At 42.8% G+C, this 12,578-nt stretch overlaps 2 protein-coding genes across 2 annotated transcripts; both read right to left on the bottom strand.

Annotated features, from left to right (window-relative positions):
• Positions 1-1,094: 1,094 nt before the first annotated feature.
• On the bottom strand, positions 1,095-5,554 carry lmod2b (leiomodin 2 (cardiac) b). Its single transcript, XM_054624890.1, has 6 exons — positions 5,279-5,554; positions 4,524-5,006; positions 3,952-4,212; positions 3,621-3,833; positions 2,708-3,160; positions 1,095-1,121 (listed from the first exon to the last, which is right to left on the bottom strand). Exons 1-6 carry the CDS (start codon positions 5,552-5,554, stop codon positions 1,095-1,097), a joined length of 1,713 nt encoding a protein of 570 aa, XP_054480865.1.
• A 2,347-nt stretch (positions 5,555-7,901) lies between these two features.
• Positions 7,902-12,164, bottom strand: asb15b (ankyrin repeat and SOCS box containing 15b). Its single transcript, XM_054625073.1, has 13 exons — positions 12,058-12,164; positions 11,843-11,895; positions 11,515-11,646; positions 11,243-11,410; positions 10,644-10,750; positions 10,363-10,501; positions 10,100-10,271; positions 9,511-9,671; positions 8,999-9,143; positions 8,755-8,910; positions 8,471-8,573; positions 8,186-8,339; positions 7,902-8,074 (listed from the first exon to the last, which is right to left on the bottom strand). Exons 1-13 carry the CDS (start codon positions 12,162-12,164, stop codon positions 7,902-7,904), a joined length of 1,770 nt encoding a protein of 589 aa, XP_054481048.1.
• Between the last annotated feature and the right edge of the window lie 414 nt (positions 12,165-12,578).

Genomic DNA, 12,578 nt, shown 5'->3' with positions numbered 1-12,578 from the left:
AATAATGTAATTAGTAGTCTTCTCTTTGTTGCCACCCTTGAGCCCCTGACTGTGTTGTCTTTTGTTTCCAAGACACATAAACAAATGCAGGACCGGGATTAGGATGGTGATAGCTCACATCCCTGTCTCTTCCTGTAACTCTCTCATCTGTCACCCATGCTTTCTCCTTCACAGTCTGTCACCTCTCTCTCTGTTTGATTCGTCATCTCCCCCCCACCCGGTCTCTACTTCCCTTTCGATCATTTCAATGTGTCTCTCTTGACATAGCATCCCAATCCCTTTATTGGCTAAATTCTTTGTTTCTTAGGTCTTGTCCATCTATGAAATTCCACCAGCACCTCTACCTGTTGTTTAAAGGCATTGTGGAATTTCCTATTAGCAGCTTCTTATTGGATCTTTTGATTTTTGTTTAAAGATGATGTCTCCTCTGTGATGTCAGTGGAACTAGTAGTGGGTGTCTATTCCTTCCCTTCACTTGTCATGCATTGTTAATTGTTCAAACAAAGTTCGATGAAGCCCTGCTCTAATATGTGCTGACTCGGGTGGGTGTATTGTGAGTGGGAATATGCATCAGTGGCACTTGACCAGTAAGATGACTCACTGATAAATACACTGCTGCATAACAGTGTGACCCTTTTTTTTTTTTTTTTTTTTTTTTTTTTTTACAAATGAAACTCATCCAGAAACCAAAGAAAAAGAAAACAGTCCACATACACGGACGATTTTTGTAATCACCAAAAGGCTATATTTAGAAATGAACACATAATTCAACCAACAACAGGTCATATTTACAATTTTACAAGAAAACAATGAATTAAAAAAACGTATCAGTAAACAGTTCAGTCAACTACTTGCAAACTGAATATACAAATACCATTACCAATTATGCTTAAATACTTTTTAAAAAAAGCGACTTGTAAAGCTATTACTGCAGTGCAAATTTCCAGTAAATTTTCTTTTTCATGAGTCAGAATTCAGTTTTTGGCTTCTCAGCAATCCCAACATGTTCTCATCTTGTGCTTTCATCACTCCAACTTCATGATTATGCAGACTCTCCAATTTCCATGACAAGGAGTAGACCTCATTCGCTTTAATTATCGTAGATGTAACGGGACCTCCACCTGGAAAATGACACTGCTATGTCAGTTTCAAATACATGTATTCAAAAAGGCAGAAATGCGTTTTAAGGGATGTGATGGTGACAGCAAAGATTGGAATGACAGGAATGGATATAAGGCGTTGGTCAAGTTATGAGCTCTGAGCCATGGCTACAAGAATGTAGTCTACAAACCACATTTCCCATGAAATGGCCTAGTTTCATAATAAGAGGTGAAGCTCATTCATAGTTACTCATCTTTCTGGTTGTTGGCAGTGTACAGCCTCGCTAGACTACTTTCATGTTGCAACATTATTTCAGAGATTGTTTTACTTGTTAAAAAATACAAGACTGAGAAGAGAAGAATGACATGACCACGATATGATGCTGTAGCCAGCAAACGGTTAATTTAACTTAGCTTAGTTTAGCTTAGTTTAACATAAAGACCAGAAACAAATATTGTTGTTTAATCTGCACACATGCCAAAGTGTAAAACTAAGAGGTTGTAGTTTTAATAGATATATGTTCATTTGTGATTGGTAGATGGATTTTGTTACCTTTGGGGCGGAGCCAGACTAGCTGTTTCCTCCCGTTTCCAATCTTTATGCTATGCTGAGCTAACCCACTGCTGGTCGTGCACACTTTAGTCATTGTTGGCTTTTCAGATGATGATGTTTGAAAAATAATGGTTTCAGTATGTAAATGAATGTATATAATATATAAATATTATATTTTTGAATATAATGTTTCTTGATGCTTCCCTAACGTGGACATTGCATCAAATATCTGCGTGGCGTCAACGGATTTCTTAGTGGGCTTTGTTGGACGTGTGTTGTTGCCGTGTGAGTGCTGTGGTAACGACGTGTCATATCTGTCTTTATCAAAAGCTCCACTGCACAGTTCCTATAAATACCTTCACTAAGTGGCAGGAATTTCACGGCTAGGAGACCCCGCCATCTGAGGGCAGAGCTGATTTTCCACTCTAACAATGTAACATGCTGCGCTAAAACTTCAGCCAAGCAAATAGTTCACTCTCATATAAAATAAAAACATATACTGCTTAAAGAAAATTACGAGATAAACCAGAATGTTCTATATTTCTTTGTCTCATTTTCTTTGTTTAAAATCCTTTTTCTTTCTTTGAATCATCTTATCTTCATCTTCAGGATAAGAACACATGAAAGGCTTGGCTGACATTATTATTGGCTGTATATTGGCTTTTCTGTATCTCTCTCTCTCTCTCTCTCTCTCTCTGGCTGTAAAATCATTGTGATCATACCACAGTACTGGCCGGTGGTTTTGCCTGCCTTCCCCTGTATAGAGACAGAACATAGCATGACTCAGACACCACTGACTCTGTGTCATCCTCATCTAAATCCGACCTCCTACTTGTTCAGTTTGCCTGTAGAGGCACTTAATGCAGTTTTGCATAAGTCCATTGCTCTACTGCTTGTGGAGGATGAATGTTGTTTTGCCACTCAATACATTTCTAAATAACCCAGCTTCAATCCATTACAGTATTTAGGGGATAACACAGAACAGCCTATTTTGACCATCAGATAACAAACCTCCTTTAAACATCCCTGTTGCTGCACAAATCCTCAAACTCACCTTTTTCAGGCTGCGGGTGCCGCTGTTGCGAATGGAGTCCATCAGCTGGTCGTGGGCCGACCTCAGTGGCGTGGACGGCCTGCTGCCCTCCTCCCCTCTCCTCTCCCCCGACACGGGCCTCAGCGCGTTCTTGAGCTCCTTCAGGATGCTGCTCGTCTCCTCCTTCCCCGACTCCTTCCCCTTCTTGCCCTTCTTACCTTTGGTCTTCCTCACCTTTTTGCTGCCCGCCTCGTGCGCCCTGATGACCTCCGCGATCATCCTGGTGGGCTTCTTCTTCTCCCGCTGCTGGGGAGGCGGTGGTGGAGGAGGCGGGGGAGGAGGAGGCGGCGGAGGGGGAGGAGGGGGTGGAGCAGGAGGAGTCTGTTTTTTAGCCAGGTCGCTCCTGGGGAGTTTGGGCGAGGACCATGGAGAGGCTCTGGGTGAGCTGTAAGGTGATGAACGAGGAGTTCCTTTCTAGAGACAGAGAGCAAAATGGTTTATTACAAATGCATTGAGAACTATTAACGGCTGGTGTGCTTGGAGGTTGCAGGTGTAAACACTTATAATTCAAAGCACTTCAGTTGAAGTTTGAAGTGTGCAGCGTCAGTTGAAGTACAATAGTTTAAAAGTACTGAGGTGTCATTGGAAGTATTAGACATGTGAAAGCAGCTGAAACGTCAATGTCCAAACCTTGAATGCATTTGAAATGTTATAGGCAAACGTAAAAAGGCTGTTGAAGCAGCTGATTTTGTCAAAGTTGCATTTTATTATCATATAGCTGGTTAGCTGACGTTCTTGTCACTGTTTGTCACAGAGATGGGTACTTTGAAAACAGTAACGAAGAACAAAAAAGAATTGTCGGACTTTGGGCCAGACTAACAGAAAAAAAACACTGTTTAATTAGAAATGTCCCATAGTGGTGCAATTTACATACCAGTGCAGTGGTTCTGGGGTTAACAGCCCCCTCTGGCGCCCCCTGTTGGCCCTGCTGCTGTCTCTGCTCTTGCAACCGTCTCTGTCTCTGACGGTCCTGGTTCCTGGTGAGGATTCCCGTCATGCTCATCCTGGGACCAGGCAGGTTGAACTGGTAGCCCAGCTTGATCAAGGTGTTGTTTTCCCTCAGTATCTTCACCATCTCCATCTCTACCTGAGGGGAGGAAGGGAGACCTTGTTACACCATGCACATGCAGGTATAGACAAGAAGAACTGCAATGTGAAGATCTGTTTCATTGAGACAAAATAGGAAGTGAGAAAGGAGAACTCACCTGTGCTCCACACATGTGTCTCTGATTGTGGAAGCGCAGCTCAGTCAGGGTGTTGTTTCCAGGAAGTGCTTGAACCATCGCCATCACGCCCTTTCCACTCACATAGTTGGACTCTATATTCAGACTGATGATGGACGAGTTTTCCCTCAGCATCTTAGCGATGGCCAGAGCCACAGGGTCGTCGGCTCGGGTGTTTGCGACGCTAAAGACCCTCACGTGTGTGTTGGACCTCAGTGCTTCAGCAAATCGAATGAGGGTTTCCTAAAAAGTAGATTATAATATTCTCAGCATGAAAGAATATCATTCTATAGTCTTTTCACTTGACACCACCACCACCAGCACATATTGGGCAATGCTGTTAATTTTACCAGTTGTAAGAAGGGGTTGTGCCAAATATATATAACTATGCACCCCCCTAACATGGTGATGTATGGTTCCAAAAATAAGCTGGCAAACAATCAAAAGTTACTCAACAGTAAAGAGCTGAAAGTCACACTTCAAAAGTCGTTTTTGACGAAACCGAGGAACTCTGATGTAAACGAACCTTTGAAACCATGTGTCTGCTTTCGTACCTGTGAGATATCGTCAATGTTGTTGAGGTTGACCTCCGTGAGCTCAGGGTCGTTGCTAAGAGCCAGTTGGAGAGCTTCGTCGACAACGGTTGGGTTACCTGTCGCATTCGGGTCGGCAGGTGGAGGGGGAGGAGTCAGTCTCATAGGCTCCACCCTCTGCGGCTTCAGTAGCATCCGGGTGTCGGCCCATGACTGCGCCCCAGACTCCTTTGGGGGCTCTTGTTTTAATTTATTATCTTGTTCCTCCTCCACCTCCTCCTCCTCCTCATCCTCCTCATCATCATCATCTTCCTCCTCCTCTGTTACAGCTTCCTCCTCTTCCTCACTCTCCTCTTCTTCTTCTTCTTCTTCATCGTCATCTTCCTCTTCTTCTGTCTCCTTCAGCGCTTCACGCTTATTCTGTTCTTTCTCATTTTCAACATCTTTTTCATCCTCTGCTCCGCTGTCTTCTTCTGTCACACACTCCTCCTCTTGTTCTTCATCCTGTATTTTGATAAAAATTATTCAGTGTTTGAAATGCAATGCTGTAATTATGAATATTTGTGTTCTTAAAAGCTATATTGTGACGCTAATTAACGCAAATGGTTATAAGTCAACTTTGGTAAAAGGAGTGATTTGTAATGATTTTCCTTATAGTACTTCACATGACTTTTAACTTTTTAAGTGTTCTGTTTTGAGTTCGATCTGATACAACTTCAAACAAGCTGGCACACTATACAAATGCCAAGTAAATCTAATTAAATATTATTACTGACCGGTTTAGGGCTTCCCCCACATATCTCATCCTCCAGCAGTCTTTGTGTCTCGTTTTCCCAATACTTCATGAGGGCCTCTCTGCTGAAGGTGCCCGTTGGGGTCTTGTCCGTCTGATCTCTCTGTCGGAGTCCTATGGGCACGTTGGCGTCAGGATCAATATCCGCCAGCTCCTTTTCCAGCTCTGCCAGCTCTTCAGGGCTGAGGGAAGCCAAGAGCTCGTCCTCGTCGACATCTTCGTACTTACTCAACTCTCGGCGGTACCCAAAACAGCTCATGGCCAGAGTGAGATTAACACAGGCTGGTCAGTATGAGTTTAAACTGCCACAGAAAGACCAGTTCTAAAATTGCTTGCAGCCTGGACCCCAAAATGAAGTAGTTCTATGGGGATAGAGGTTCCAACAAAATACTAGGTCCACAGAAAGGTTGCGGGAGATCCACAAACATAAGGGGTCCGGTAGAGGTGATCCTTGACGGGTGAAGCTGTTTGGATGTGCCCACTCCAGTCTGAACCAGATCTCTCCTGGCCGGCCGTGTTGCTGTGTGATTGTGTCGTGTGTGTCGATGTCCTCTCCTCTCCTCTCTAATCTCGCCAGCTGCCGTTTTGGCCTTAAGAGAGGGATCAGAGGGGGAACGTACCAAAGTACGGGCCCCATGATGCAGCGTCTTTTTTGGGAGGCACTGCTCTGAGAGACAGAGCCACAAAAAGCATGTGAGCTCATAGACTGTGGCCTGTCAACGTAGCAGTCTGTCAGCCCGGCCTGACCGGCTTTGTTCGTGGCCATAAAAAGACCAACAGAACATAACGAGAAAGATAAACAGAGATAATGTATCTCTTTTAAAAATCTCGATCTCTGAATGTCCATCAGAGGTGTCGCCAAGTTCTCTGTTGTTGTTTTTGAGTTGTTCATAGGATTTTAAAACTGCCAAAACATGATAAAAATAAATATAAAGGGAGAAGCAAAGAAGATAGTTAAGTGCTGATGTGTTTATGAATGTGTGTTTATGAATTTTTTGCAATAGATAATGTGACTTCAGGGCTCATATGGGCTGAGATACGTGGTGTTCCTCATCTTCCCTTAACTGTCGGATAACTTTGTAGATATCAACATGAGAAACACAAATAACCACATAGCAAGAAAGAGCCCGAACCTCCAGTAGTGTGTGCTAGTATTCAGCCTCTAGGCTTTTTAGCCATGCTAGCAGCTTGGCTCTAGGGATGGCAATGGTCTGGTAGTTCCACTACACAACAGCAAAACTAAAATTGAATGTCATTATTTTTAAGATGCTTTACTTTGTGTTTGGTGCTAATTAGCAAATGTTAGCATGCTAACAGGCTAAACTAAGATGGTGTACGTGTTGAGCATAATACCTGCTAAAAATCAGCATCTTAGCATTGTCATAGTTTATATGCTGTCATGTCATTAGCATTAAGCTCACAGAACTGCTAGCATGGCGGTTGGCACTTTATTTGACCTTTCACGTGGATTAGAACGCATGGGATCAGAATTATGTCAATAGACTAAACCTGTGACGCATCACAGGATTTGTGACGTAAAGTAGCTTGACCTCACTAGTAAATTCACAATTTTCAGAGTTTTCAATTTTTCTCTTTTTTAGAATGTAGGTCTTTTTCACATCATATTTACTCAACTGGAGTTTATAGAACGCAAACCTGCAGCAAAACCCGCCTGTGTCTCTCAAAAATATGCACACTCCCTCATGCAAACAAGGCTAGCTCCTCATCAATATCAGTAATCCAAATCTTTCACTCTGGCGCAGAGAACGTGATGAAAGAACCTGCATTATGCTGACATCCCTCAGGGCTTTAAACAGCTGATAATTCTGTCTGTGCTAACCTGCTGTTGAGTGACATGTTTTGGTTATGCTAAGCCAGACCCAGCACAGAATGGTTGTGGTTACACACAAAGAGAACAAAACACCATCGCTGATTTTGTGATTTCAACTTTCATTAAACTTCAGTAAACAATAATATTCCACAATAAATCCAATGCAATACTATTAATTATAATTATTTTTTTGAGTTAACACAATATGAACACTTAAAGCCAGCACAAAGTGAGAATAATGTTCCACCCACACAGGTGTATTCACTGAACCCGCCTGATTAGACCTCCTCTCAGCACTGCGCTTGATTGACATTTTCTCACTCTCTATTGCACCTGTTTGGGTGGGACAACTCACACTTAAATCAATCTGATTGGTTCATGTAGTTTGGTGACCTCATAGAATTCCCTGCCCAACTTCAACTTTGGCAGAGGTCTAATTAGTGAGAAGTGAAAACACCTGCATGAGTAGAAAGTGCATTTAAGACACAACTAGATGCAAATAAAAAGAGAGCAGCAAGGCAACAAAAAAAACAATATACTGCATCTGTTAATGGTTTAACTAGGATGGATTTCATAGCTGATTGTCTCTAAAAGTTGATATTGCACAAAAAGTAGACTCGAAATAAAAGAGATATTTTAATGCCAGGCAGGAAATATTAATCTTCTTTTGTCACACATAAAAGAAATAGTAGTCACACAGTGCAAAGCTTTCAAGCTCATAATATACAAAACTTAACAAATGAAATACAAAAGGACTTTGAGAGAAAATACATTCTCATAGGCAATTTTTCAGGTCACCATGCAAGTCGTTCTGTCTGTAAGCCAGGTAGTTCTTCAGTCTCGGAGGATAACGGACAGCAGCCAAGGCTTCAGGGTCATTCAGCGTCCTGAGGCTCATGTGACCTCTGATTACCAGTCGACACAACTGCTGCAGAGAACGTGGCTTGCCTGGGAACACACAAACCAACATATTGCCTCTAGTTACTTGACACATTCTTAAAAATCCCCATGGATTAACACCGTGTAACTTTTTGTAAAACACAGAATTTAAAGTTTTACTCAGTATGTCAGAAATCTCATCCCACTCCGGCGTCTTCTCCAGGACATGTTTGAGGATGGGACAGATGTTGACGTTGCTGACGTAGTCCAGGAGCATCCTCACAACACTGCCAATCAGACGTGTGAGCCACGACACCGATACATACTCACAGAACTGGAAGAAAAAAAAAATCAGGGGTGGGATTTATTTTATATGTTGAGTTATTTGTCACTTGATGAGCGGACTCTGTATAATTTTTTGTTTACAACAGATGAGTATATATGTCGGCATAAATTTGCTCTTACTGGGATGATGTCAAGTCGACTGTAAATCTGGAAGGCCTGGTTGTGGCGGTCAATCCAGGTACTATCCATTTCTTCACCGTTACCATGGAAACAATGGAAGCACCTACCACAGACAGTGTTGCAGGGATGAAATGTTAAAATGACTAATCATTTTATACACAACCTCTCAATTATTTCAGTGATTGAATGTGTTTTACTGAAATTCCTAGTTAAAGAATACGACTTTAAACTTAACAGAAATCAAATATGGTAGACCAGGTTCATTTTGCAGTTGGTTGACGTACCTGTAAGCTTGATATCCGCTGTCGAGGAGCAGTCGCAGCATGACCGGGTCCCTCAGGCTGTACTGCAGGGCCGTTGGGAACATTGTGTTGGTGATCACCCTGAAGTAACAATTCACCTCTGCTCCATAGGACAGCAACAGCCGGACCAGTTCATGCCTGGGAATGTCCAAACATCAGACCAGACAACTGTACGTAAGCTAAAAATGAATGAGAAACACAAGCATATATATTGTATGCCGCACACCTCTCAGCACGTATAGCAACCAGGATGCATTGCAGTGGGTCTAGGCCAGTACTCGCTCCAGCTGCCAGCAACATCTTAGCACAGGTCATATCACCGTTGGAAATGGCAAAGTACAGAGGAGTCTTTCTCAGGTCCCCGTAGTTCTCTGCAACAAGATTTACTGTTGATCAGGGGGCCAGTTTAAAAGATTAATAAAGTCATGATGTTACACTTTTCTCTAACACTTGAAAAACTATGCCAGTTGCATGTAGTATGCTTATTATCTACAAAAAGCATTTATAAAAACATTACTATTTAGAAAGACGTTGGTTTAAACATGTTACACTACAGCAGGAAAACCGACTTTAAGACATTTGAAATGTTCTCATCATAGTGAAGAGCTAGCCACTTTTATTCTCTGGTCAAAGTCGGTAATGATGTCGCAAGTAGTGCCTGTTTTAAACTTTTGAAAGATTCATTTGTTTTTGAGCAAGTATGTGTGAGAGAAAGTTTAGCATCCAACTGTGCTCCACCAGAGATGTCTGTTCTGAGCAGGGCGTTGACATCATATCCTTCCTGGAGCAGCAGCTCCAGACACTCGACCTGTCCTCCATCAGCTGCTGAGTGGATGGGGTTCTGGCCTGAGAGACGGATGGCTCTCTTTGCAGTGATGGGGATGAGAGCCCTCAGGACTCTATAGAGAGAGGGAGAGAGAGTGGGTGGATTAAATGGAAGAAAGTGAGGGACAGAAACAGTGAAAAACAAATGCTAAAAGAAGAAAACAGGACATCGAGAAAAATGTTCATTAGATTGCGGTTTGAGCCACTGTGTTGTTCAGTGACAGAACTGCAAAACAGCGATACACAGAGAGCTCTTTGTGGAAATGATTACAGTGACAACACTGCAGAGCCTTGAGGTGCAGAGAGTGACAAGTTACAGTCTAGTTTGATAAGGCTGTAAAGTAGCGGGAAAAGAATGTTAATTTGACTCCAGTAAATTCTCTTTGTCTGGAACTGGATTATCTTCTCAAACGCAGATATTCTCAAGCTTTAGGCATGACAATATGGTTAAATCCTGTGCTTCGGGATGATTGGGTGCTCTTTTGCATGCAGGTCAGCTCACAGTATGTGTCCCTCGTATGCAGCTCTGTGGATGGGCAGCTGACAGGCGTAGCTGGCTACATTTGGGTTGGCTCCGTGCTGCAGGAGCAGCTCCACACAATCCAGGTTTCCAGATCCAGATGCATCATACAGAACTGTGTCTCCATTTCTGGCCTGGGCATTCACGTCACCACCTAGTGGAGCACAGGGACAAATACAACAAGGTGAGGTAAAACGATTATGTGCTCTTACTCTTCTTACACAATATTTTTGGGGGAGGTTTACCTTGCTGTATCAGTATATCCAAAGCTTCAGTGTTGCCATATTCAGCTGCAATTCCCAGAGGAGTCACCCCATGCCCGTCTCTGGCAGTAACTCTGGCTCCATGTCGAAGCAGCAGCATCAGAATAGCTGGACAACCCACCTGGTACAAGGGACAGGAGGCCAGGACATAAGGAAGGAAGGTAGGAAGGATGGAATGAGAGGAAGGAAGGAGAAAATGGGAACTTTATCCTGGATGTTCTGATTTCCTTATGCTCTAGCCAGTCTAAATGCACACTATTCACCTTTGCAGCTTCATGGGCGGCCGTCCACTTAGTGAGACACACCTGCTCCACAAAGGCCCCACACGTGACGAGCGTAACCACCATGTCGTACGATCTCTGTCTCACTGCTACAAAATGTAGACAAAACAAGATAATCCCATAAAAAAGCCATAATAATGAATGATAGTAATGAAAGATTTCTTAAGAATGATGGAGTTGATATTAAAACATGACTATTAAGATATGACTACAGCAGTTAGAGATGTTTTAACAATGCTTAGAATGCAGCCATGCCTCTTTGTGGCCGCATACCAACATTTGATCATTTGCACAAACACAATATTTGTTTTATGAATGCCATGCTAGCAATTGTTACTGCGGACTTGATGGTTCCTTATGAAGTGGAAACTTTGATTTGTAGTTCAAACAGACACAGCAACCTACATTAGCAAAGGATGTACACCAACCGAAGACATCCAGCAATATAAAGCTAATATAGCCAATTTCTAAAGGAGGTAATCTACCAATAACCCTGTTCAGGTACATGCTGTTAATAAGGGACCAATGAGTGACTGTGTGAGTTGCCTGCGTTGTTTTGAGTTTGTGTGTATAAGTGTTACCAATCAGCAGAGGAGTCTCATTTCTGCTGTTGGTGTTGTGTGGTGAGGCTCCGTGCTGCAGCAGCATCCTGACGTTTTCCACCTGGCCGGCCTCTGCTGCCAGAGTCAGAGATGTGTCCCCACCCTCCGTCTGCTCCTCCAGGGTCAGGTCTGTGGATGTCATCACTGCTACGAAAAGGAACAGTAACGTTATGTTGGAAAAATGCACGCTCCTACGTTCAGGTTTTTCTTCAAAGTGCAGATGCTGAATGGTCTTTGTTTAAGCCTCTCACCCTGCAGCACCACATGCAGGATCTCTGGCTGCGGCTGCACAGCTGCCGCGTGCAGAGGCAGCAGGCCGCTGCTGTCGCTCTCTCCGAAGGCAGACACACAACCTGACATCTCCTGCAGCGCATACACATCGCCTGTGGAGACACAACCAGGATCCAAGCAGGACTCCAAGGGAAACATTTGTAATATTCATGGAGTGTTACAGTGAGTTATGCACACATTGTGAACACAAAAACAAGGAGGTTAACTTTAGTATGAATGAAATTACTTCAACAACAGATGCACATATTCTTGTGCTAAAACAATGATAGATAGATTTAAATAAAATACCTTTGTGAATGGCCGCCATTATCTTCATAAAGTTGTCACTGTTTGGTTCCTTCCTACTGAACCAAAGGAGATAAGTGAGTCCAATAAAAGGAGTTGATTACCACTTAAATTATCTAATTGGGATTTACTGTGAATTTAGCATCAACACATCTTTTTTTAACAATGTGTTTTTAACATAAATTTGTATCAATAGGACATTCTGGCCTCTCTTATACCTGTTTGTTTTTATCGAACATTGCAGCTTGTGGGCATCTTGAATGCTCTCTCGAATGGCAAACTTGATAAATTCTTCATTTATGCCTTCCTGCTCAAAGTCATCCATTTCTATATCATAGGAAAAGGTGAGGATTATTGTCATAAAGTAAAAACAACAGTTCTGTGCAAAATTGAGCGACATGCTGGTAACTTAGAACATGATAAGGTCACATCTGTCTGTCCTTTGTGCTTTGTCCACGGCTGCAGGCATGCAACTTGTTTATAAGCAAAGGGCTGCTGGCACAGTGTCATCCCTGCTCGAAATGGTGTAATATGTGAGTACTTAAGTATGAATCTGTTACATCTGAGATGACACCACAAAATTTAGTTGCATTTTGTTAGTCATATCAATCTTCCTCACCTGATGATCTGAAAGTGAGCCCCCCAGGTCGCAGCCCTTGTGATCTGCAGGGTTTTTCAAAGCTGTCTAGGTTATATTTAGATGTGACCTGCTCCAGATCACATGATTTAGCTCAGAGTG

This window comes from Anoplopoma fimbria, chromosome 23 (assembly GCF_027596085.1).
Source record: "Anoplopoma fimbria isolate UVic2021 breed Golden Eagle Sablefish chromosome 23, Afim_UVic_2022, whole genome shotgun sequence".
Lineage (NCBI taxonomy): Eukaryota > Metazoa > Chordata > Actinopteri > Perciformes > Anoplopomatidae > Anoplopoma > Anoplopoma fimbria.
This window is presented reverse-complemented; position numbering and strand designations above follow the sequence as displayed.

Coding starts and splice junctions, on each gene's coding strand:
- lmod2b (XM_054624890.1), bottom strand. CDS start 5,554: ATGAGCTGTTTTGGGTACCGCCGAGAGTTGAGTAAGTACGAAGATGTC. Junction 5,007..5,278: donor GTGGGGGAAGCCCTAAACCG/GTCAGTAATAAT, acceptor ATCAAAATACAG/GATGAAGAACAAGAGGAGGA. Junction 1,122..2,707: donor GCACCCGCAGCCTGAAAAAG/GTGAGTTTGAGG, acceptor GTCATTTTCCAG/GTGGAGGTCCCGTTACATCT.
- asb15b (XM_054625073.1), bottom strand. CDS start 12,164: ATGGATGACTTTGAGCAGGAAGGCATAAATGAAGAATTTATCAAGTTT. Junction 11,896..12,057: donor TGTTCGATAAAAACAAACAG/GTATAAGAGAGG, acceptor TTGGTTCAGTAG/GAAGGAACCAAACAGTGACA. Junction 10,272..10,362: donor GGATATACTGATACAGCAAG/GTAAACCTCCCC, acceptor GTGCTCCACTAG/GTGGTGACGTGAATGCCCAG.